The sequence below is a fragment of the Nuphar pumila genome, chromosome 12, assembly GCF_984573655.1.
Source record: "Nuphar pumila chromosome 12, dmNupPumi1.hap1.1, whole genome shotgun sequence".
Classification (NCBI taxonomy): domain Eukaryota; kingdom Viridiplantae; phylum Streptophyta; class Magnoliopsida; order Nymphaeales; family Nymphaeaceae; genus Nuphar; species Nuphar pumila.
The window spans coordinates 43,949,337-43,977,150 of NC_143260.1; the positions used below are offsets into that span (position 1 = coordinate 43,949,337).

Below are 27,814 nucleotides of genomic sequence, written 5' to 3' on the forward strand. Positions count from 1 at the left end.
GGTCAGAAGAAGAACCTCAATATCGGGTTCAGGGGCAACAACACACACGGAGTTTTTGTATCCTCACGATTTTCCCAAAACCGCAATATCCGAGATTCCCACGTTAAAGAAAGGACATCAAAGAAACATAAATTACACTGTTCTTTACTTTCTTTTTATCTTGTTATTAATTCATCTCTTTTACATTTGCAAATCAACTTGCAAAATTAATAACATGAGTTTGCAAATCAACCTGCAACCATAAGCTCGCAAAGCAACATGCGCAACTCTTCAAGGTCTACCACCCATGACAACAATAGAACAACACAATTAAAACCATAATGTAAATGTGATTTTTGCGATGCATTTAAACAATTAAAGAAAACAACCAAAGCTCAAGGCTCTTCAGGCCTGTGATGATTCATTTAGACCATCGATGCATCATACGCAAAAACCATAACAACCTGCAATGTATTTTATGAGGTCAACACGCTTCCAAATGCATGTTTATATATGTCAATTTAACCATGTGCATGATATGTCACATTCATATGCATGTATTCATCATTCATGTGCATGCGCCTTTACGAAATCATTCCACATACATGCATTCACTCATGAATCATGTCAATTGGGACAAGTGAACAACTCATGCATTTATGTACATGCGAAACACACATCAATACATGTATGCACATGCATTTGAAACAAACTTCATATAGTATGATGCTTAAGCACGTCACATCAAGTCAAAACATATAAATAATTTTAAATCTTGGCATGTCTCGAGAACCAAAATACATGCACACCACACCTTCTGGAAATTTATATGTACATTCATAAATGCAAACATGTATTATGTGTATGCCACAAAAATATTCATAAGCATGTCTTTGTTCAATTCGGATGCATACTCAAGTCAAATGCATACTTTTATTCATGAACCAGTTCCAATTAAAATATGTGAACACGCACACCATGAGGTACGTGCCAGAATACATCAATTCCATGTATGCACATGCATATGCAAGCAACCTTGCACTAATGTCTTAATCAAGCATAACATGTCGATTCTAAGCACAAGAGAAATATCATTTTCCTTGATTCACCTCTAGCAAAACATTCCTACAAGTATATAAGCATGCGAGTGCAATAACAATAAACTTTCATGATCCATGTTTTCAATACATGCACATGTCCATACATTCACATGCGTAGAAAGAAAAACTAAATCTTTAACACATGTAAACCAGGGGATAACATGAACACTTTTTATATGAGAATCTGTATATAGCTATATGCAATTTGCTGAGTCAATGATCTTGAAAACAATTTTGCAAACCTAATCACCACCTAAGCATTGAAGTTAACTGTGCCTAAAAAAAATCAGTTTTATAAGCATCGATCAAGTCATTCAAACTATATCCAGCATGAACCCAATTCAAGAACAGAAAACGCAGATTAAGGTATATATATACAAGCATAAATCTTGATCATAACAAACAGAAATAAATCTTGATCATAACCCAATATGAGTTCGTTTTTGTATAAAAACCCCATGCACAAAATTTTTATGTGTAAAGAACCGAAAACACCCATTGAAAATAAGATAAGATTCAGAACGAGGAGATACGTAAGAAGGTAGGCGTTGCACCCATTGAAAATAAGATGAGAGAGAATCGTTTACGGTGGTTTGGACATATTCGACGAAGGCCTAATGATGCTCCAGTTAGAAGGATGGAGAAATGGGAAAATATATTAGTTAAAAAAGGTCGGGGTAGGCCTAGGAAGACATGGATGGAGGTGATAGGAAAGGATATGAATGCTTTGAACCTCACGGAGGACATGGCATTGGATAGAAATAAATGGAGAAGGATTCATGTGGAAGACCCATAATGATTTTCTTTGTTGGTTCATATCGTCGACCCCAATTGTTTTGGGATGAAGGCGTTGTTGTTTGTTGTAAAGAACCGAAAACACCCATATAAAAGAGGATCTATGGATCCTCATTCATGTAATCTAGAGTGAACACATAGAATCACTTTTTAACCATGGATTTGCACTAAATATTGCATGGAAATCGAATCGGTATTCGATTTCTCACATGATTCAAAAGAAAGAACCCATACCTCAGAATCAACGCTTGGGAAAAGCTCAGGGATGCCGATGGCGAGGAACGGCTCAAGAGGGGGTCGTCGGGGTGTCTGCCGAACACAGGGAAGAGAAGGTGAGGTGACTGGTGTGCATGTGCGTATCTGAGTTCACGTGTGTAGAACACTTTAGTGTCCTAATATTGGCACAACCTTTCACAATAAGTGTTTATTTTCTAATGACTTGGCACAGTGTTATTAAAAACGCGCCTCAAGGCACAAAAAGCGTGCCTCGCCTCAAGGCGAGGGGCTTTATGCCTTGAGGCGCAAGGGTAAAGCGCAAAACCCCCGAGGCGTGCGCCTCATAGGCCTTGAGGCGCACGCCTCGAGGCGAGGCGCGCCTCAGGAAGAGGCGTATACGCCTCACAAAACCCTCATTTGACCAAAAGTTAGGGCTTAAATAAACCGCCCCGACTCTAATGAGGGTGAAAACCCTCATTTTTTTCTTACGCCTCTTTCTGTCTGGTTTTTTTCTCACAACAATCACACTCTCTCGGCTCTCACAGCGTTGTCTCTCTTGTGGTGGAGCCCCAAAACAGGTACGCTCTCTCTCATCTCTAGTTTTTTTTTTCTCTCTCTCATTTTTTCTCACACAACCTCGTTTTTTCTTCTTACGCAGCCTTTCTCTAATTTTTTTCTCACACGCAGTCTCCTTCTCTCTCATTTTTTTAACACGCCTGTGTAACTGTGCATGTGTGTGTGTAACATTTATATCTAAAGTTGTACATAGGAAGGAATGGAGTCTCACTGTTATGCTCAGTTTTAATGCAGATCACTTGTTTAAATGGATTTGTCAGACCTTATAAGTATACAAAAAGTATGTAGCACATCCCAAATTACCTTGTCTACCCCATGCTATAAGTTGCCTTAAGTTTTAAATATTTAAGATGAACACCCCATCTTTTCAAGGGCAAATTTCTCCAGAAACTATGGGTACTATAGACCACGTAAAGTTGATGAGGTCCATAGCTTAATTTGTACTGATAAGTTCGAAAACCAACGTCGTGTATTTTTTGGAGCACAGATTGGTTATACTGCCAATGAATTTACAGTGTCCCCATTGACCGCTCTGGCATCAACCCAAGAAGAATCAATTTAATCACCAAGTTAGTCTTTATAAGCTGGTAATGGCAAGACGTTCTAATGTGTTTAAGATACAACTCACCTTAACAAAATTCCTTGCATCGAAAAAGTGAAATCAGAAAGTCCATTTGCAAATGTCCTCAGATACCTGAAAATCCCGTTAATAAAAGTTGATGTACCCTATCCAGGCCAATTGGGTAGACTGTTGTTATACCTGTTTGCAAACCCAATGTAGGGAATGCTAGAAACTTACTGGAGGTAATTGCTACAACTTGAGGGGCTTAAGTCCACCCATGCAACACTCAAAGCTCACCAGAAGAATTTCAAGGATGACAAAAAACATGAAAGACACATTTGGGTATAATATCTGGGATTAGTGAACTTAGCGACTTTGAAATGATATTCACACAATTGATCACAAATATATTTACACAAACACCACATCTACTTCACTGTCTTGCTCATCCAAGTAATCGAACTTTCTTGAAGTACAACCAACAACAGTTTTGCATCAACAAGAATACACGACCCTTTCCCTTTACCCACTCAGGGTCCAAAGAAACAACAAAAATAAAAAGGAAAGAATTAGTAAACTTGGACAAAAAAACAGCAGTTGCTTTCCCACAGAATTATCATCTCCCCTCATTCGTCAGGTGCAAAGATCCATCCTTGAGCAGCTTCAAGCTCAGGCTTGTAAAACGTTAGCGCGAATACTGTCTTGATGCCTTCCTCCAATCAGTTCCAGCCTTCATCATTATGGCAAACTCATCGTAGCTTATGCGTCCATCCTGTATAAGATGCTATGTCAGTATTGGATAGTAGAGAAAGAGTGGGACCACACAGTATCTTGAACAACCTAAAATCATGACCCAGTTGATCAACCAATGACTTGGTGGCTCAAGCCTCAAACTTGATCTCAGATTGAATTCGTTAATGACACAGATGCCTGTATTGTAGTTAATCTGCATATTGTTTTTTCACCATCTCTTATAAAAAATGCCTGTATTTTTTTTGTGGATGGACCCTACAAACTCTGTGGATGCCAGTATTTTCGTTAATTTGCATATTGTTTTTTGTTAATGCATGTACTTGTTTTGTTTATAAAGCCTTTTTGGGTTCCCCACTTGCATCATGATTTGGGTCAACAGCATTAGTTGCTAGCTAGCTAGTTAGTGGTAACAAACCAACATTTGCACCTACATGTGCTGCTCTATATATGTGCCATTTAACTATGCTTTCTTTTCTTTGTTTAATTTTTTTAAGTTTAATTTTTTTGAGGCTTACGCTTTGCGCCTCGAGGCTTACGCCTCGCCTCAAATTTTGGCGGAGCGCCTCGCTACGCCTCAACGCTTTTCACAACACTGACTTGGCAAGATTGACAACCCAGGCAAAAGCTATTCAAGAACCCATAGAGATAATGGTATCACACAGATATTACTGTAAGCTTGTTTTTTTTGTTTTTTTATTCAGATCTCAGCAAACAACCAATAAGAAGCATCCAATTCACATTTATATCGTGGGATGCCCATACGGTCGCTGTAAGCAGAAGACTTACTGCTACAGGTCCATCCCTTGATGCCTACTTGAAACCGATCACAACTTCAGGTTATATTACTAAAAGCCTTTATGTTTGAACATTTATGTTATCCGCCAGAACCATGGTAGAGAAACAAGAGACAGTAGTTGTAATAACAGCAATTTTTCCATTAAAAATTTTAATATTTTATGCGTGATATGGGCGGATTTGGGCACGGATCCAAGTTTCGGATCCAGAACCCATACCTAAGTGATACCTCTTATACATATAAACCTATTAAATATCAATATACGTAAATAAGAAAATAAATAAAATATATATATCATTAGGTAGGGTTTTGGATCCAACTATGGATCCACATTTTTAAACAAGACCCGGATCCAACACGTTGTTGGATCCCGAGTGCGGGTCGTGGTTCGGACCCGGACCCGGCCCACACCCTGAAAAAGGAAAACAATAAGGGTTAAAAGGGCAACCCGATATGGGTTGCCCGATAAAAACATATGGGAAGGGGGAAAACCCCCTCCCCCGATAAATCGTGTTAGGGTTCAGTTGAACCCTAACACGTCAAGAGTGAGGAAGATGGGGGGAAACCGCAGCCGTCGGAGGGGGGAGTTTCTTTCCTTTTCGGGAGGCCACCCTCCTACAAATGGGGACCTCGAACCCCTCTTCCTCCCTCTCTCGCTATCTCTTTTCCCTCTCTCACTCTCCTCGGCCTCTCTATCTTTCGGATCGCCCTCCAAGCTCCGGCCTGCAACCTGAAGCCCTTGCCAGGAGAAGCCGACCTCTCCTCTACTGGTGGTGTTGTCAAAGCCGACCTTCCCGTGTGGTTGCCGCAACCCCTTCGCCGGAAAATGGTAGGTTGTTGTTTCTTTTCGGGTATGCTATGGGTCGAGCATGAGGTGAGGGTTGTCGGGACACCCTAATCTCGAAAAAAAAAGGGGAGGAAAACCTCCAATTTGGGGTCGTCTGTCAACCCCAAATCGAAAACCCCAAATCTAAGATTTGGGGTTTCAGATTATTATGAAAAAAAAAGGAAATAAATTTTGTTACCGTGTGTACCATCTGAGAACTATTGTAATCTTATTAAAATAAGAGTTGTGCATGTTACATTCTTGCCTAAATAACCTATAATGAGTATGCAAATCTTCTGTTCTAAATATAAAATTTTCTTAGAATCTCAAACAAGATTAAGTCTATAAGTTAATCTGTTTCATGGGTATAAGCAGGGTCGGCATGTGGAAAAGAGACTTTTATGCATTTTAGAGAAGTCATGATCTGATCCTGTCCTCAATTTTCTTGAAATTCATGGGTTATACCTGTGTATGTCTCTTTGGAATTCATGATTCAGTTTTGTTCTACTTTATTGAAATTTTATGATTTGAGTTTGCATACACATTCCTCTGAAATTTCGTATATATATATATATATATACATTCCTGTAAATTTTATGATTTAGTCTTGTGTATAACCTCTGGAACTGCATGATTTGGCATGGGGTATATTCTCTTGAATTTCAGGATTGATTCTGTGCAAATCTTTTGTTCTGAATATAAAGTTTTCTGTACCAACAACTTTTATTTTTCACAGTTTATGGCTTAATCTAAGTAGTTTTTCTTGTATATAGTAATAGTGCTTAAGTTCATCTCTGTTGTTGGCTGAAGGTAAGTGTGATAGATGGACTGTGTGCCAACTAAAGAACCAAAACGATGGAATGTGTAACTTGTATATTAAATTGATATTTAGTCGCATATTAAGTTGCATGCAATTTGGTGTTCAACTGCATAGTAACTTGTATATTAAATTGATATTTAGTCGCATATTAAGCTGCATGCAATTTGGTGTTCAACAGCATAGTAACTTGTATATTAAGTGGATATTTAGTCGCATATTAAGTTGCATAATTTATGATGTTCAATGGCATCTTCCTTAAAATGTTCCAATGCCCATTACGTGTATGTCATCTAGAAGGTTCAAATGGCCATTGAAGATGCTTACTTTCCAATGTTCATATGCATGTTAAACTGTATATTTTTCTGAAGTACTATGGCCTAACACTATATAATTGTTGAAAGTATCAAATGCCAACTAAGCTGTATATCGTGTGGAATGTTCAAATGAGAGAGTGTGGGGAGAAATATATATAGTTGTATTACCAAATCTTTAGGACTATACTGTATGTTCAATAAAGGACACCAATAGTGTCTTTGCTTGTTGGCAGAGCTTTTAATACATGTCACCCTTTTTAATACATGGAGGCGTTGTGGCAATTTGCTATTAAAGAATAAATAAATAATAATAATGATGGTGAATGATGATTTGATAACCGAACCTATGGGTCGGTTTGTTGTGGACATATGAATGTCAAGCTAGTGTATTAAGGGTCATACATAGACCATCGAAGTTATGATGTGAATCCGCATGAAAATGAAAATATAATATTGTTGCCCGACTGGTTTAAAGGCACCGGGGCATTCGTGCTTGTCTGGTTTAAAGGCACCGGAGCACTCTGAGTGGGTTTGTGCAATCAATATGAAAAGAAAAACAGGGATGAATGTGTACCTTGGCAAAATGACTAAGGTTGGGAACTTATTATAATGGTAGTAGGAGGTAGATGGGGAAAACACCCCCATACCTCGGGAAAATAATTAAATGAACAGATTAACCCACTCAGATTTGGGCTTACCTTGGAGAGGGTAGGTGGTACAAAACTCCAGAGACATGTTTAATGTTTCGAGATAAAATGACTCGTTGGTCCCCAGTCCTCGGAGTTGGGGGACCCAGACTACCTATATGTCCTAGGTGGTAGCTCTTTGCTCTTCTGCAGAAGTTAGAGATGCATCCTGTTTTGGTTTTGGCCTTTGGGAGTTTCTCTCAGTCACTGGCCGCTTCCTTGGGATTTCAGTCACAGTTAGAATGTTCGGGTTAATGAAACAACTTTGAATAATATACCCTCGAATGTTCTCTTCTGTGATGGTTGCCTCGGCCCGTGTGTACCCGCGGGATAAGAAGAGATAAATATCAATTAGAACATTTTAGGTATCACAATGAGTGAAGTTACTAGGGAGACATATTTATATTCTTCCACCATGTTCTGAGCTTGTGATGAAATGACATCATGAAATGTGTAGATATGAGATAATCAAATTCATATTGGGATTGCTACATGAATGTTATGTATGACTGTTATTGTTGTTGCAGAATATGCTTTAATTGCTTAATGCCTTGCTTAATTGTTGTCTTTGCATAAAATGTTTTAATTGCTTAATTATAACTGTTGCATAATCCGTTTGCCTGCTTAGATATATGTCTGTTACTGTTGTTACATAGTCTTCTTTGTGCGATTCTTAATAGGCTGAAAATTCACACACGACAACCACATCACATACTAGATTCATGACATACCTGCATTAAGAGTACAATTTTTCCTACTTAGACGTGGTAGTCTAATTCCTATAATTCTTATCATTTTCAGGCAATGAGTAGACCTATGAGCGACGCGGGATGAGGCGCTGACCAAGACTTGATCTACTTGTTCCCTGGCGGTCCTACTTTCTTTCAGATTGGAATCTTTATTTTGAGATTCACAATGTGAAAACTCTGATGTTTGATTCTATTATTATTGAAATAAAAATAAATGGTGTGGTTTGCTTTTACCTTCCTGTATCGTTCTGAAATGCTTAACCCTGGAATTAGTAGTTGTTTCCGCTATATATATATATATAAATCCTCAAAAATTTGGGTTATAATTTCGGGGCGTTACAGTAGCACTTATGAGTTTATAATAACAAGCAAAAACACACACAGGGTATGGAATACCCTGACATGAATACAACCCACAACCACGAGAGGAGTGGTGCACGTACTGGCTATCGCTCGAATTTCTGCCAATCGATCAAGCTAGAGTAGCATCCATGTATCTCTTGCCATTACTGAACATGATATAGATATAAACTCCAAAATATACTTACCGATGTCCAACCTGGCAATATCCCAGCACTTAATGCTGAATATTTTAAAATAAAAACTTTATTTAATTCCAACGTCAACCATTCAAGAATTCTATCCATGAATTGGGATTCATAACAACCTAAATCCCCAATGTGTTTCGATTTGGGACCTACGGCAAACCAAAACCCTTAATGCTGAAATATCACACTTAACAGGATCTGAATCCATAAGTTGGAAACTCCCTGTTTCTATTTTCTATTAGGGATTTAAGGCTCCCACGAAACCCACTACAGTATCACCCTTCTCTCCGAATTTTTCGAAACCCCAAATTGGGGCTTTTGAGTTTTCGGCACCCCAAAAGCAAATCACAACTTCCTTACTGTTGAAAGTTAGCGATTTAGGCCTCCCACGCATTTCAAACCCCAAATTGCCCTTTTTCTAAGGATTTTTGGTAACCCACAACCCATATTCGATCCAGAAAATATCTAGAAAAAAAAAACAGAAACCTACCTTAAGTCGGTGAGATGAGGAGGAGTCGGCCATGGGTGGGAGCTTGCCGGCGGTCCTGCTTTCGTGCATGAAAACGAGAGGGAAGGATAGAACGAGAGAGAGATGAAAGGCATAGGGGAAGAGAGAACGAGAGAGAGAGAGATGAGATGCAAAGGGGAAGAGAGAACAAGGGTGAGGGAGAAAAAAGGGTTCGACCCCTATTTGAAGAGGGGCAACCCCCGAAAAGGAAGGGGATTTCCACCCTCCTCCCGGCGGCGGCACACCCCTCCCCTTGGCCTCCCTCACGTTAAGGTTCCTTTAGAACCCTAACAGCGAGGTTACCTCCTTACTTTATCGGGCAGGCTCTGCCTTTTTTTTACTTACGAGTTTTTTTTTTCACTTAACAGGGTGTGGGCTGGGTCCGGGTCCGAGATCGAGTTCTAGGATCCAACCATGTGTTGGATCTGAGTCCCACTAGCGGTGTGGATCCACGGATTGGATCCAATCGTGGATCCCTTGATATGCATTCGTGTACATATATATATATATATATATATATATATATAAGTTGTTACACCTATATAAGTAGAGATTCTATCTAGATCTGGAATGTGGATCCCAGGCCAAAATCAACCAATTTACGCATAAAAATTCTAAATAAATAAAAGAAAAAAATACGGTTATTACATATCATGAATGAAATTACGCATGTGTTAGTCTTATTTTGAATTGTTATATCTATGCACCTATTAGATTTTTATTGATCTGACCTTGTTTCATGGGTACATGTGATGATTAGGTCGGTACGGCAAACGATGGTAGGATGTCGTGATGATATCAAGATGAGACTTTTTCCCTGACGTTTCGCTCCCGAGAACATTTTTGTAACTTGGTATAAGGGTTGTTTGAAATTTCACTTTTCGTATAAACTTCAAAACCTCGTTTTGATTCTATTTGGTTTCAATGTATGTATGGAGTTACAAATCCGTTGTGTAATGGAAAAGGTTCACTCATAATGTGTCTAAAGTCCGTGGACTTGTTATTTCAAACATCATTTTTCGCTGAAATGCTATTTTAAACTCTGATAAAGGAATGATTACAAGGCTTTCAACGTTTTTCTAAAATGTTACAAGTTTGTGATTTGGGGCGTTACACTAGTAACGACAAAAACATCTTCACCCTTAGTAGTCATGCCAAGACGAGTCTCCTCTTGGCATATCTGGACAAGAGCATCTACAAGAGGCATATCCGAAGTCCTATAAAGGAGAGATGACCTAACTTGTTCAAATTTCGGTCTTAGACCTTGAAAGAATTGAAAGAAATGTTCTCTCTCAACTTGCTCTCTTCTAAGTTGAATATCTTCGGTGGCCCCTCATTTTGGCTCAAGAAGAGTTAATTCGTCTCAAATAGAAGACAAAGTACTAAAATAATCACATATATTCGTATCCCTTTGTTTAGTGCTTCTAATCTTGCTTTTAAAAAATATTGTTTAACAAGATCTTTTTGAGTATACATGCCCTTAAAGAAAGAACCAAGCTTCATTGACTTTTCTAAACTTAGCAATGTTGCACATATTTTTATGTCAACATTGTTCATAAACCATGCTAAAATCTTAGCATGGTTACTTTCCCAATCTTTTACCTTTAATTGATGATCATAAATAGCCTTAACGCGATCATCTCCTTTAAAGGCCTTTTCAACACCTTCTTCGACTTTGGTGAGCTTCAAAGATGGTTCGAGAGTAGTGCCCATCACGAACCCCCAAAGTTTCTTGCCTTTAAGGTGTTTTTTCATTGCCGAAGACCACATTATATAGTTGGATCTGTTGAGTTTGAAGTAGAGTTCAACTCTTAATTCATGTTCCATAACGAACAAAAAGAAATATGAATAAAAAAAAGAGAGCCAAAAGCTTTAATCATGAACACACAATCCACGATCACCAATAACAAAGTCTTCCAAGATGAAAAGAACCCAAAAAACTCGTATACATGAAACACAAGTGCACAAGAGAAATGCCACAAAGGGCTATAAAGAGTGCACAATCACACAAGTAAGAAGCCATTAATGGGCAAATTACAAAGAGCCACAAAGGGCTAAGCACAATGCTCACAAGAGGAACAATAACACATAAAAACTAAATAATGTATTGAGAAAATGCTTAGAAAAGCATTGAATACAAGAGAGGGGATCAACCCCTATATATATACTTTTGAGGGAGAGTATTGAGGAGCTCCCAATAGAGTCGTTAGGAGCTCCCAACGGTCATAAATATGACCGTCGAGTAGCCCCCCCAATGACTCTAGGTCTTTTGACCATAGAACCTATGCTCTATTACAATAAATAAATAAAAAGACAAAAAAAAATAATTTGAACATAAAAATGTTCCTAGTGAACAATAATTATTACATGCAATAAAAAGACTAAAATGCCCCTGGTGGGCATGACAATTTACAACACTGCAAAACTATATATATATATATATATATATATATATATATATATATATATATTAGCAAACTCCTCTCCCCCTCCCCAACTCCTCTCATCTTCCGACGGCGGTGACAACCTCGTGTCATGAAATGGTGCGGATTCCAATGCACTCCATGATGATCTCCAAGACTCAAAACATTATACATTTAAACTACAAACTTAAGAATTAAAAGACATCAAAATGTAAATAAATAATTTTATTCATAATGATCATTAAAAGAAATACAAAATAAAATTACATTCAAGCTTTACTATAATGCACTAAAAAAAAGTACACAACACTAATATTACCCATCACTCTCTCACTTTACAATGGCACATACCCACCCATATTGATAGAGAAAGGTAGAGGAGAGAAGAAGTGAAATAAAGAGGGGAAGACCTCTCTCATAAAAGCATGGGAGAGAGCAAAGTCAAAGCTAGTTTGACTTAACTCCCATATATATATATATGTATATATATATATTATATATTTACAATATATATACTTATATTATATTAATCTTAACACCTCCCCTCAAACTTACAGTGTCTCATTGTAAGTTTGAAATTACAAAAGAAGAAACCCATTACAATAGATGTCTTGATAGACTTCATCAAATTCTTCTATTTGGCGCCTCTTCAAGGGGTGCTCAGTCATATGTTCTATTACATAAAGGATTTGCAATACCATTAATATTCTCGAAATGTCTTTACAATCAATCATACTGCCAATGTTTGAAGAACCTGTAAAAGGAGTCAAACAAGAGCAATCTAACAAAAAATAACTATATATATATTATAGAGAGAGGATGGCCAAGCACACAAACAAAAGATACGTACAAAATAAGTCAATTTAATATTTTTTAATATCATTTAAAGTATGAATTTTGAACAATCATTAACTACAAACATGATAGTCATTCACAAACTCGACCATAATAGAATAATATTAAGAGAGATGCAAACAATGAAAAACATAGACATATTTTTATCACAAAAGACATTGATGTATAACTGTTATAGATTTTCATCATTATTAATACTATGAAGGAATAACTCACTAACTAATCATCTTTACACAACAAAGGATATAAATAAACATGGATCAATTAGAAGCAATATTTACACAAATACAGTAGAAATGTCTAAGCACTCACGAGTAATCAAATGCACACAATGGCCACTATGGGCATACATATACGAGATTTCACTAATGAAATGCTTAGAAAGCATGTAATAAAATATGTGAAATAAAAAAAAAGTGCAAAAGCACATAAAGTCTAAGAGTCGACAATACAAAGGCATAATATAAGCACAAATGTGCAAAAGCACAAGTCCACTATGGGACAACACAAATAGCCAACAAAGGGCAACACAAATAAGTAAAAAAAAAATCTTTAATGAATATATGCTTAAAAAAGCATAAACTTATATAAATTATGCAAGACAATCAATCATGGACTATGTCACAGGGACTCGGCAAACCGGGTGCCACACTCATGTCAACGCGATGCGACGCAGGTGCGCGTGCAGCACCCGGTGCGGTCAACCTGACCCTAGGTGTGTTGACCTACCCAGGGTCATTTATGTCCATTTTTTATATAAATTTTTTTTTTACACTCAGGGTCCTAAACGAATCGGGTCTGATCCATAAGAAACCGGGTCTCAAACATAAACTCCAAAAAAAATTTCTTCCGGGGGGCGCTGCCCCGTTCGGCCCCCTTGGACCCCCGCCTGCTGATCGCGCAGCGGGACCCACGCCGGGGGGAGCCCTGGACCCCCCTTTCTGCAAGGGAAAAAACTTTGAGTCAGGCTCCACAACTCATCAACTTGACCCCTCCCCTGCACAAAGAGGGTACAGGGAGGGGGCTCGACCCCTCCCCTGCACAAATTTTATATATATATATATATATATATATATATATATATATATATATATATATATATATATATATATATATATATATATATTTTTTTTGCCGCACCCCCGCACCCAAGTTTTTTTAAAGTGCCGCACCCCCCGCACTCGCACCCATGTAACATAAATCATGGAATAACTCATGCAACCAAAGCATAATGCAAAATGCATAAAAATATTTCAACAACCATTTTTTATAAAAGAGCAAACGAGTTTAGAAAAAATTATAAAGGGATTTTTAAAAAAATCTCACTCATAATAATAAATGAATTTTGCAAATTAAAACACTAGTTTAACCACCTCAAGCAATCATCTCCTAGGCCTCCAAACCTCAAACATCAAGTGTATCAGCGACTAGAACAAGATCATAAACATCATGTCACTAAAGGGCCAAAGGCACACATGAAGGTGTGTATAAACATCTCTTGTCTGCATATAATGACACTTAAAAACAAGTATATCAGCGACTAGAACAAGAGCATAATGCCAACAAGGGGCTAAAATCATACACAAAAGTGTGAATAAACATCTCTTGTCTACATATAATAACACTCAACAATCAAGTGTATCAGTGATTAAATCAAGAGTATAATGCCAACAATGGGCTAAAATCACACACGAAGGTGTGAATAAATACTTCTTATCTACATATAATGACACTAAAAAATTAAGTGTATTAGCAACTAGATCAAGAGTATAATCTCAATGCCAACAAAAGGGTAAAAACACACACGAAGGTGTGAACAAACATCTCTTGTTTACATATAATAACACTTAGATAAGAGACATAAAAAGGAGAAAACACCCGAGGTAAGAAGGCTTGTAATGGAAACACACTATTGTCATCAATAAGAATATCAATTTTAACAATCTTTCGAAACACCATGGTTTCAAAAAAAAGATAGCCATCACAGCTAAACAGAGTTATAAACATCCATAATAATAATGGCCATACAACAATTGAGTGAAATACCACATTCAGATCCAGAGATCAAGCAATTGTCTGTTAGAGTCAAACCATAAGTTGACAATCTAAACTGACATAAAACAAGGTGCATATTGTAATGAAAGGGGCAGAAGCACCAATAGAGCAAAATGCACTCTTTAAGAGTGACCACAAGAGCCAAGAACACAAGCACTAAAAGTGCATACACAAAACTCTCAAAAGTAGAAAATGACTCAAAGTCATAAGTTGGATATTATTGAAGAAAGAAAGAGAAGGGTGAAAACCCAATACATTTACAAGGGGGAGCCTCCTCTATATATAGAGGAGGAGAGCATAAAGGAGGACCATAAAGGGGGCTCCCTTCTAGTCGTTGGGAGCCCCAACGGTCATAAATATGACTGTTGGGGCCCCAACGGTTATAAATATGACTGTTGGGGCCCCAACGACTAGATAGGTGGGGCCCCTTATGGTCCTAAAAAGTAGAAACTGAAAAAGTAAAAAAGAAAAAGGGGAAAAAAAAAGAAAAAAGAAAAAAAGGAAAAGGTACAAGTGGAATTACCAAAACACCCCTATCAGGTTTTTGGTTTATACAAAACAGAAAAAAAGATATATTATGTATATATACATATATACGTATATATACTTATATATATACGAATGTATATATATAAGTATATGTATATATATATTTATATATACATAATTTAACATGCCCCCTCAAACTTTACGGGGAGAAGACCGAAAGTTTGCCAAGAAGAAACATGAATCGTGGAGTTGGGAGCGCCTTGGTGAAGAAGTCAGCCAGTTGATACTCTGAAGTGACATATGGTAATGTGATGGTCCCTTTGAGATATTCGTCTCGAACACAATGGCAATCTATTTCGATATGCTTGGTCCGCTCATGAAAGGTGTGATTGCTGGCAATGTATATCGCACTTTTGTTATCACAACAGAGCTTGGTGGGAGTGGAAATGGGAACGCCCATGTCACCAAGGAGACTTCTGAGCCACACAATTTCCATAGTTGTCATCGCCATAGCCCGATATTTAGCTTCAGTAGATGATAAGGAGACCTTCTGCTGCTTCTTGCATCTCCACGAGATAAGAGATTCACCTAAAAAAATGCAAAGACCCGTAATTGAGATACGATCATTGGGATTTCCTCCCCAGTCAGCATCAGTAAAAGCAGTCAATTCAAGAGATGAGGAAGAGGATAAGAAGAGTCCCTTGGAGATGGTATTTTTGATATATCGCACAATTCTCATTACGGACGCCATATGAACCGTAGTAGGTGCGTGCTGAAACTGGCTCGCTGCATGAACCGCATGAGCTATGTCTGGACGTGTGATGGATAGATAGGTGAGGGATCCAATTAATTGACGGTAGGGAGTTGGATCTTCAAGAAGAACACCATCTTCAAGTCTTAGTTTTGCATTGATAACTTCGGGAGTCTCAACTTTCTTTTCATCAGATATTCCTGATTTGGTACAAATTTCTGCAGCTAACTTCATTTGAGATAAGATGTATCCTCGCGCGGAATAAGCCACTTCAATTCCTAAAAAATATCTCAAATAACCAAGATCAGACATATGAAAAGTTTCTTTTAACATAGACTTAACATCACTTAATCCCTTTTTGTCATTCCCAGTGATGATCATATCATCAACATACAGCAGAAGCATAATAATGGAGTCACCTGTCCTTTTCCTTTTAACAAAAAGAGCAGTGTCAGTATATCAAGAAGAAAATCCTAAATTGATTAATACATTACTAAACCTATCATACCAAGCTTTAGGAGCTTGCTTAAGTCCATATAAAGCCTTTTTTAATTTTAAAATTTTTCCATTTAAATTCATACCTGGAGGCGGTTCCATATAAACTTCTTCATTTAAATTACCATTCAAAAAGGCATTTTTGACATCAAGTTGAAAGATTGACCATTTTTTAACAGAGGCTATAGCAATAAGAGCTCGAACACTAGTCATTCGAGCAACTGGGGCAAAAGTTTCATCATAATCTACCCCATACTCTTGGGCATATCCCTTGGCTACCAACCTAGCCTTATATCTTTCCAATGAACCATCACTCTTAGTTTTTACTTTAAAAACCCATCTACATCTAATGGGTTTCTTGCCATTGGGAGGGTCAATGATTTCCCAAGTTTGCGCCTTTTTAAGAGCATTAAGTTCTAGTTCCATAGCTTCATTCCAATGAGCATATTGTTTAACATCATTGTAATGAGATGGTTCATGAAAGGAGTGAAGAGCAAGTAGGCATGCTCGAAAGTTAGGAGAAAAAGAATCATAAGAAACAAATCTATTGGCTATGTCACATGGGTGCGGGTGCGGGTGCGGGTGCGGGGATTCGGCACTTCCAAAAAACCCGGGTGCGGGGGTGCGGCAAGGGCAAAAATGTATATATATATATATATATATATATATATATATATATATATATATATATAAAGGGGAGAGAGAAAATCCTTTACGCAAAAAAGGATTTGAAAAGCTCTTGCCAGCTCCTGCCAGGACTGGCAGCAGCTGTCAGCTGCTGACAGCTCCTGCCAGGACTGACAGGAGCTGCCTTTTCAAATCCGATTTTCTCTGCTGACAGCTCCTGTCAGCAGCTGACAGGAGCTGTCAGCAGATTTTTTTTTTTTTAAAAATTCGCAGCCCATCAACAGCTGTCAGCTGATTTTTTTTAAAAAAAAATTTCGCAGCCCATTTTAGAGGGCAAATTTTTAAAAAAAAAAATCCAAAAAAAAGGACCTAAATGATCCTGGGTGCGGTCAACGCACCCAGGATCAGGTTGACCGCACCCGGTGCCGCACCCGCGTCGAGTCGCGTCGACGCGGGTGCGGCACCCTGCTAGCCGAATCCCTGTGACATAGTCTATTGGGCATTTTGGAAATCCGATTTGATTTTCTTTGAGAGGTCTCTTCGATTGACTCACTTTGAGAAAATTTTTCAAGGGCACAAGGAGGATTTCTTTCATTCCTTCTAGAGTAGACTTGAATTTGTCTTGAAACATTTTCTTCTAAGTTTTGATCATCATTTGGATGTTCAAAATGATTTTCACCAATGGGTTCACTAGGATCAATATGATCATCTATGATGTTTTCTTGATGCAATAAGTCAAATAAAAAGGAATAATCAATATTTTCATTTGGTTGGTGCGAAAAACCATTTTCTTCTTCTAGGAATGTGACATCTTTTGAGATATAAAGTTTGTTTTTGAGAATGTCAAAACATCTATAACCTTTTTGTTTTTCGCCATATCCCAAGAAAATACATTCAATAGCCCTAGGAGAAAGTTTATCATTTTTGTGAGTTAGAACAAAGTATTTACATCCAAAAATCCTTAGTCTTTTATAATCGGGAGACATATTGTAAAGTTTTTCAAATGGAGAAAGATTTTTCAAAAAGGATGAATGGGTTCTATTGATAAAATACATTGAGGTTAGAACCGCTTCGGCTCAAAAGGATTTTGGGATATTTTTTGAAATTAATAACGTTCTTGTAGTTTCTATTATGTGTCTATGCTTTCTTTCTGCAAGACCATTTTGTTGCGGAGTGTTGGGACAAGAACGTTGATGACAAATTCCATTTTCTTTTAAATAGCTTTGAAAATCATTGGACATATATTCGCCTCCCGAATCGGACCTAAGAATAGATAGATTTTCCCAAAATTGATTTTTAACCATTGCATGGAATTCTTTAAAGAAGGAAAAAACTTCGGATTTGCGACTTAGGAAGTAAATCCACGTGAATCGAGTGAAGTCGTCAATAAAGACAACATAATACGAAAATCCTCCTTTAGACAAAATAGGGGAAGGTCCCCACACATCGGAATGAACAAGTTCAAATGGCCGAGTGGTAAAGTAACTTCTTCGAGGAAATGGAGTAGCTTTAGATTTCCCAAAAATGCAATTTTTACAAGTCATGTGATTGTCTTTACAAGTATTGTTCAAAAACGGAAAAAGAGACATTTTTACAAAATTTGGATGACCAAGTCTCTCATGCCAAATTCCAATACTTTTGTCTTTTACAAGATTGCAAGAAGATTTAGATGGAAGAGTCAAAAAGTCCATAAAATAGAGATCACCCCTTCTATGGCCTTGCCCAATCAGCTTCCCTGACTGGAGATCCTGCACAGTGCAATCTTTAGGTGAGAAAGAGACTTGACATCCATGATCGGTGATTTGAGAAACGGAAAAAAGATTTAAATTAATTTTTGGAACGATTCTTACTTTAGGAACGGAAAATTTTTGAGAATTTTTAAAATCAAGCGTTCCAATACTTTCAATTTTCAATGATGTTCCATCGGTCGTTGAAACATAAGAGGATATGGGTTCAGAAAAAACATTTGAAAGAGAGTTTTTATGAGATGTCATATGAAAAGAAGCACCGGAGTCTAGTATCCACATACCTGGAGGTGATGAAGAATAGGCGATGGCGGCTCCGGATGTTGAGGAAGAAGTTTTGAGAAGATGTTGGAGAACTTCGGAGATGTGATTAAGAGTCTCTTTGATATCTCCCTCTTTGGTATTTTCTTCTTCCTTCTTTGGAGAATTTTCTCCAACCGCGGCTACTTTTCCTTTAAGTTTGGGACAAACCGGTCTAATGTGTCCCGATTCATTACAATAATGACATATTATTCCCTTTCTAGGCCCATTACTATTTTTGTTGAAATGAGGAGGTCTATAGACTTTAACATTTGATCCGGGCCTAGTAACGGCCAAAACTTCATCATTCTTAATGCTTAAGTCAAATCGAGTTTCCTCTTGGCATATTTCGGCGAGGGCATCTTCAATAGGTAAGGCTTTGCTTCTATGGAGAAGAGATGCCCTAACTTGTTCAAATTTCGGGCGAAGACCATGAAGAAATTGAAAGAAGTGCTCCTTTTCAATTTGTTCCCTTCTTAATTCAATATCTTCCGGAGCCACCAATTTAGGCTCAAGAAGAGCAAGTTCATCCCAAAGAGGGGTTAGAGAGCTAAAATAGTCCCGGACACTCATATCCATTTGTTTGGTGGAACGGATTTTTTCTTGACAAAAAAATTGTCGAGCAAGATCCTTTTGGGTATACATACCCTTAAGGAAAAACCATGCCTCATTGGCCCTTCTAAATTTGGCAATATTAACACAATTTTTAAGGTCAACATTGTTCATAAACCATGCCAAAATTTTGGCATGGTTACTTTTCCAATCCTCAACTTTTGATTGATGGTCATTGATAGCTTTGATGCGTTCATCGCCATCTAAAGCTTTTTCAATCTCATTTTCTATTTTAGTGAGAACAAGAGAGGGTTCGGGAGTAGTTCCCATAACAAAACCCCAAAGTTTCTTACCTCTTAGATGATTTTCCATCGCGGAGGCCCACAAGAGATAGTTGGACCCATTTAGCTTAAAATAAAGCTCCACTTTAGAGTCACGTTCCATCGGCACCAAATCCTTCCTTTCTTCTTAAAATTTGAGAGGCACACGTTCCAAGATAAAGAGAAGCCCAATCACCAACCGAGCTCTAATACCATGTAATGAAAAGGGGCGGAAGCACCAATAGAGCAAAAGGCACTCTTTAAGAGTGACCACAAGAGCCAAGAACACAAGCACTAAAAGTGCACACACAAAACTCTCAAAAGTAGAAAATGACTCAAAGTCATAAGTTGGATATTATTGAAGAAAGAAAGAGAAGGGTGAAAACCCAATACATTTACAAGGGGGAGCCTCCTCTATATATAGAGGAGGAGAGCATAAAGGAGGACCATAAAGGGGGCTCCCTTCTAGTTGTTGGGAGCCCCAACGGTCATAAATATGACTGTTGGGGCCCCAACGACTAGATAGGTGGGGCCCCTTATGGTCCTAAAAAGTAGAAACTGAAAAAGTAAAAAAGAAAAAGAAAAGGGGGAAAAAGAAAGAAAAAAGAAAAAGTAAAAAAAGGAAAAGGTACAAGTGGAATTACCAAAACACCCCTATCGGGTTTTTGGTTTATACAAAACAGAAAAAAAGATATATTATGTATATATACATATATACGTATATATACTTATATATATATACAAATGTATATATATATATGTATATGTATATATATATATATATTTATATATACATAATTTAACACATATAACTCACCCCAACAAACATCTCTGAATCAACAAAAGCATATATGGATTCAGAGGCCAATCAACTATCAATCAAATCCAAGACTGGTGTCAACATGACACACATAACCTTTGATAATTGCAGATTGATAAGATGATTTAAGGTGCATACATAACTCACCTCAACGGTTAACTCGAAATATCAATAGTAATGAGTTAAGAGGCCAATTAACCATCAATCCAATCAAAGACAAGTGACAACATATCATTCATAACCTTAAGAAATCTAGATTGATAAGATGCCATGAGGTGCACACACAACTGACCTCAACGGCTAACCCTGACTCAACAACAAGGTCAAGAGAGATGATGCATCATATAAAAAAAATTGTGATGGACAAATCAAAATGCCATAAAAAGATAATACGTACTCACATAATTCAATTTCCAAATAGGTGAGTTCATATCAAATATCCAATTTGAAAAGACAAGTTTCAAATCAAATAAAAAAAGAGTTTGGTAAAAACCTTAGTATAAAAATTAGTGCAATCATATGCACACCAATATGACAATAGATGCAATTATATGCAATACAAGATGTCTCATGACAATTTTCACAATCTTGAATAAGCAAATAACGAGTCATGCTCAATATAAGCATTCTTTATAGAGGTGGTGAATTTATGAAGTTTGAGAATCCTTCAAAAGATCATAAATCCACCAATGAGAACAAAGTGCACTAAGCACATCACATACAAAAGATCAATAAATCTTATTAAAGAGACAAAAACACATATATCTAAGAAGTTAGAGCTAAATCATAAGTCTATTATGAAGCAATTGAAGACAATCAAATGGAGATTCCCAAAGAGCTATATAAATCCACATATATCCACATATATATGATCACACTAAATAAGAGATTTTTCTCGTAATGTAACATTTTTCAATAAGCATGATGTAGAATATCAATATTGAAGAAAGAAATCACAAAAGATAAACAGATTTTTTATATGATAACGAGTCATGCTTATGCCTTTCAATAATTAAAGCATATACCAAAAAGAAAATCTTAATCCAACACATGTCATTTGAAAATAATCCTTTCTTAATAGAGCAATATTGCTCAAATATATATGAAATAACATATTAAAAAAGGCCTCATTAGAAATAGATCACGATAAAAGATTATGCTTGATCACATCATAATATATTAAAAGATTTCAAAGATAGTCCATACATATGTTAAGAAGTATAAATTTTAATACTTTGCAAAACACATAATATTATAAGAAGCCACATATTCAACTTGAGTGGATAATTACAAAGGTGTTCTCTAAGGAACACACTCACAATACCTACAAAGGGAACCAAAAAGAGGTGTTTTAAAAGAACACAATCACAAATCCCACAAGAGTATACATAATAAGGTATAATATATATATATATATATATATATATATATTTGTTTAAATGAAATGAGTGTGCAAAAGCATATGCAAAATATAGTTTTTTACTACACATATTCATAATCTAAGACATATAAAAAACCCATAATTTCCACGTACTTCACAAAAGTATTTATTTTTAACATAACTCTTTTTTTTAAAACTTACCCTAATTATAAAAAACAAGAAGCCAAAGATACATACCAGAATGCGAAATCTTGAATCCATTTCATTTATTAATATGAATCATTTCCAAGACCTGGATGTCTGGCTCTGATACCATGTCACGAAATGGTGCGGATTCCAATACACTCCATGATGATCTTCAAGACTCAAAACAATATACATTTAAACAACAAACTTAAGAATTAAAAGACACATAATAAAATATAAATAAATAATTTTATTCATAATGAACATTAAAAGAAATATAAAATAAAATTTCATTCAAGCCTCACTACAATGCACTCAAATAAAAAAAAATACACAACACTAATACTACCCATCACTCTCTTACCTTACAAAGGGACTCACCCACCCATATTTATAGAGAAAGGTAGAGGAGAGAAGGGGAGAAGTGAAATAAAGAGGGGAAGGCCTCTCTCATAAAAGCATGGGAGAGAGCTCTCAACGGCTAGAATTCTAGCCGTTGGGAGCGACTTCCATATATATATATATATATTACATTAATCTTAACACCTCCTCTTTCTCTTCCGACTGCAGCGACGTCCTCCTCCTCTCCTCTTCCGACGGTGACGTCAAAGATACGTCTCTCTGTCTCTTTGCTCCTCTATTTCTTCTTCTTCTTTCTTCTCTTCCTCTTTCTGTGTCTCTTTCTTCTTCTGCTCCTCCTCCGGTCTTTCTTCTTCCTTCTCCTCCTTCCCTCGTTGGCGCATGGGCCAAACCCAGGCCTGCTGTGTTCAGCAGAACCGAACCCAGGCCTGGGTTCAACAGAACAAAACCCAGGCCTGAGTTAACTTAAAACTGTTAAAAATTATATATATATATATATATATATATATATATATATATATATATATATATATATACCCTCCCCACACCCAAGGTTTTTTAAAGTGTCATATCGCCACACCTGCACCCGCATTCGCACCTGCACCTATGTGACATAGTCTAGGAGACTTGGATAAGTTGGATATTGCTTTGTGATCCATATTGAAACAACCCGACTTATTCCGGCTTTCTGAATAAGTTGGCAGATTCAAAGTTCCAAAGACATGCTGATTTCTCTTGCAATGTCCATGATTTTTGTTCCCACCATTTTCTCTACACTGACAAGTTAATCACAATGTAATTCTCTATTCAATTTGGGAATCCTGGTGCATCTGGTACTGGTATTTGCTCCCTGCAGATTCCCTTTATTATAAATCTGATCACAATAAGTATTGTTGGTCATAGTTGAATAGGATTTCTTCCATGTTTCCTTTGTGGTTTCACTTCTTTTTAAAGGTCTATTTCTACCACCCCAGTCGAGTCATGTAGTTTCATTTTTTCCAACAGTGATAAGCTTCTTGTGCAAGCTTTCTACATCAACAAGAAAGACTTGAAGTGATTCATACTGGGTCAGCTAAGATATTGTTATCTTATGTATGACTTCATTTATGGATGGCCTCTCATGACAAGCAAAGCAGTGGTATTCTTTTGAGTAACTCTATTTAGAATCTCTCCCATGATTGATCCAATATGTAAATCATAATCTTCTTATTGATTCATATCATAGACAGAATTGTTACATGACTGAGCTGCAAGAATAATGTAAATTTTCGTAACATTATGGAATCACGGGAAGAGAAGACAAATAGTAAGGTTGTTTCTCTGAGTGATCCCATTTGTGTGGTGCATCAGGCTTCTATCTTCATATGAAGAGGTTATAAATCTCCGCTACTCAATTTGCAATGAAACCTGAATCAAAGGAGATTAAGCAAGCAACCCAGTTCAAAGAGGCACAACTTGTTTAGCACTTAGGTAGAGAGAACATGAACTCAAGCCAATATGGACATTAACTGAAAATGCAAGCGAGGCAGAGACACCTTTTGCAGCATCCAATTAGGGGAAGGAAGCGAAAAGTTCTCAGTTTTCACTCTTTTCTACTTGTTTCCATTGGTTTTGTTGTTTGTCATTGCAGTAAAAATTGTGGATATTTTAACAGGATAATATGAGTAGGCTACAAGTTCACACGGATCCTAGTGTTATAAAAGTTGGTTGCATGTAGGTAAATTTTTGTACAGGAAAAATCAATTTGGTTGGGAATCTACATAACCTTGTTATTGTTTTACACTGATGTAGACACAAAATAATTTGAGGATGATGCCTTCTAGCTGTTAAGCGGTAGGGATATTTTTGCATTAGGTACCTTCTAGAATTTTTGCATTAAAGATATGTATGAAGGAGTAGTAACCAATGTCCGCACTTGTGGAGGGGTGACAACCAATTTTCCGATAACGGTTGGGTTACATCAAGGATCTGCTTTAAGCCCTTTCCTATTTGCGATAGTGATGGATGAGCTTACGAGATCAATTCAAGAAAATGTACCGTGGTGTATGTTGTTTGCTGATGATATTGTTTTGATTGATGAGTCTAGAGCTGGGGTTAATGCTAAGTTAGAATTATGGAGACAGACATTGGAAGCTAGAGGTTTTAAGTTGAGTAAGAGTAAGACTGAATATATGGAATGTCGGTTTAGTAAGCAACGAAGTAGTGATGGGAGTGTAGTGAAGCTTGGTGAGCAAGATATACCGGTGAATGATTATTTCAAATATTTGGGATCCATCATTCAAAAGTATGGAGAAATTGATGGAGATGTAAATCATAGGATAAAGGTTGGGTGGATGAAATGGAAAAGTGCTACTGGAGTGCTGTGCGATCGTAGAATGCCATTGCGGTTGAAGGGAAAGTTTTATAGGACGACTATTAGACCCGCTTTACTATATGGTACGGAATGTTGGGCTGCCAAGAGACATCATATTCAAAAAATGAGTGTAGCTGAGATGCGGATGCTTAGATGGATGTGTGGAAATACAATAAAAGATAAGATTCGGAACGAAGAGATACGTAAGAAGGTAGGTGTTGCACCCATTGAAAATAAGATGCGAGAGAATCGTTTACGGTGGTTTGGACATATTCGGCGAAGGCCTAATGATGCTCCAGTTAGAAGGTTGGAGAAATGGGAAAATATATTAGTTAAAAGAGGTCGGGGTAGGCCTAGGAAGACTTGGATGGAGATGATAGGAAAGGATATGAATGCTTTGAACCTCACCGAGGACATGGCGTTGGATAGAAATGATTGGAGGAAAAGGATTCATGTGGAAGACCCAAAATGAATTTCTTTTTTGGTTCATATCGCTGACCCCAATTGTTTTGGGATGAAGGCGTAGTTGTTGTTGTTGTTTGTAGGTACCTTCTAGAATTGAAATCTTTGATCAAATGACCTCTACATGATTTTGTTCATAGAACAATCTCATAGCATGATTTACGCTTGAATTGGTTAGCTCTCACATAAATCAAATTACAGTATCTGCAAAATCAATTATTGTCCTAGTGTCTCTCTTCAATCGGGTAGCATGTATCATGTAAGGGAAGTTCAGCCATGTTAACTATGGTTTGTAGTTTCACCTGTTAGATCAACATCTGTTTTCATTAACCATGGTAGGTTCAACGTCATTGATATCTAGAGCCACATTTTCTGCAATTGGTACCGTCTCTTGTATGATCAAGTTTTCAAATGGCATATATTGTAGGCATGTCTATGTTGCAGTGTATTTACATTGTAATTGGTGTTGTCCTACTTACCTTTTTCTTTTTTTCCAAATTATTATGTTGGCTATATATTAAAAGCAACATTATTTTCTTGAAGAAAAAAAAGAAGTATAATAATTGGACTATACAAGATGTAAACCCTACTCATTGTTGATGTTGCTGCGCTATCCAACATGGTGGCCTCTCATCACTGTTTTTTCTCATCCTTTCACAGCTATTTTTACTGGCATTCCTGGGGAAAAATGGAGGAAAAATGCACACCCTAGTTATGTAGGGTTTCTAAGTGCTAATGGTAATGAAAATATCACTAAAGGGTACTAAAAAATACCTGATGTCAATATCCTTCTTTTTATCAGGATGGTAAAGCATCGTTCATCATGGGCAGCAGCCTAATCGAAACACCATGTATGCAGGAAAATTATGAACTGCAAGATGTACTTTCTCTTTCTGAGAAACTTGACCTGAATCTTAGCTTCCATTGTGTATTGCTGGCTAGCCACAGTAGTCATCTATTAAGGTCACACTTAGATAAGCAGTGATACTGCATGTCAAACATGTAGCTTGCTGTTGATAGCCACCCATCTTGACCTTCCTCATGATGAGCCTGTCACTGCTGAGATGGACAGTGATCAGCAACACTGTATGCCCAAGCACACAGCAGTACTGCATGTTGTGTTCTTCAGTTAAGTAATTTGTAACTTAGAAAATGGTCTGACCTATGCCACCTATCAATTCATGAGGCAGTCTTCTCGTAGCCATTACGTATAATACTTGGTCTCTGATGATATGATAGCAGATGGATAAGATACCTATTCAGATTTAATGAGAGAGAGGGAATTTGATCATTTAGGAATCTGACTCATTCTTGTTAGCAGGAATCGTATGTAGCTCTAGAGAAAGCACTTAGATCCCTGGCCGGTTTTTACTCTAAGGCCGGCCCATTTGCTGCATTGCCTGAAGCGATCAAGAACCGGATTCTGGATGAGTTGAGTACCGCAGAAGCTTTTCTGTAGCAGACCAGGAATAAAGTACCTACAATGCATTCTGGATGGATCAACCACCACTCAGGTTCTGCATTCCATCCTCATTTCTTAGAAGAATTGCAGTTCGATCTACACATGGTGGGGCATCATGTTGCAGTAGTCAATTTCTACTAGAGCTAAACTTGGAATGGAAAACATTGTACCATTTGTATTTTGCAAGAAACACTTTCAGTCTCCAAAAGGAAAAAGATGAAAATGCCTGCATCACAGCACTGCCACTGTGAAAAACAAGCGCCACATCATTTCTGTTGGCACATGTAAAGATGTGACATTTTGTCTCCAGCTATCTGCTCTTTATTTTCTATTAAACACCCAACTTTGTGCATATTAAAAGCAATGGGTTTCTAACCTCCAGGTTGAAATTAGCAGTCACCTTGCTACTATGCATGAAGAGGTAAAAAAAAGGAAAATAAAAAGGCTGACTGTAGATTCCCTTCACCCACAGAACTTGGACGACCTCCGTGTGGGCTTCGAGAGATGTGCAAAATGCAATATATAAATGGTATTCACTTGTATGTGTTTCCACATGCATTTGCATGAAATGATGCTTGTGTTTTTTCTTGTTGTGTAGCCATACTCAGGCACGAGGCATTTGATGAGTGAGCCTAGTTCTCTTCTTCCTTTCGGTAGTTATTGATTTCTTTTTTATTTTCTGTATAAAAGTGAAAATGATTGCTCATCCGTATAAGACAGGTTACAAAAAACTTGCCACTTTTTGTTCTTTTTCTGGCAACCACATGTAAATCTGCAATTACTTTTTGCAGAAGTTGCAACCTTTTCTGTGAATTTCAGGGACTGCCATTGAGATCAGACGGAATGTACAATGCAATGCACATTTCCTAGTGGAAGAGGTATTTATGGGTAATGACATGATTGCATTGATCTATTTGAAGATCACTCCCTATGAATATTGCACTGCTATG

General features: G+C 37.3%; 1 protein-coding gene across 2 annotated transcripts in view; it reads left to right on the top strand.

Annotated features, from left to right (window-relative positions):
• LPA19 (photosystem II 11 kDa protein-like protein) overlaps window positions 1–27,193 on the top strand; it is a 47,723-nt gene extending 20,530 nt beyond the window's left edge. Inside the window, exon 3 of one of the 2 annotated variants that reach the window (XM_089982328.1) lies at window positions 26,724–27,193. In XM_089982328.1, coding sequence (XP_089838454.1) covers window positions 26,724–26,861 — 138 coding nt within the window. In that variant the 3' untranslated portion in view covers window positions 26,862–27,193. Of the gene's footprint in view, window positions 1–8,224; window positions 8,403–26,723 lie in introns of those variants that run through there. The other variant, XM_089982329.1, reaches the window with a different exon arrangement.
• The last annotated feature ends 621 nt before the right edge of the window (window positions 27,194–27,814 follow it).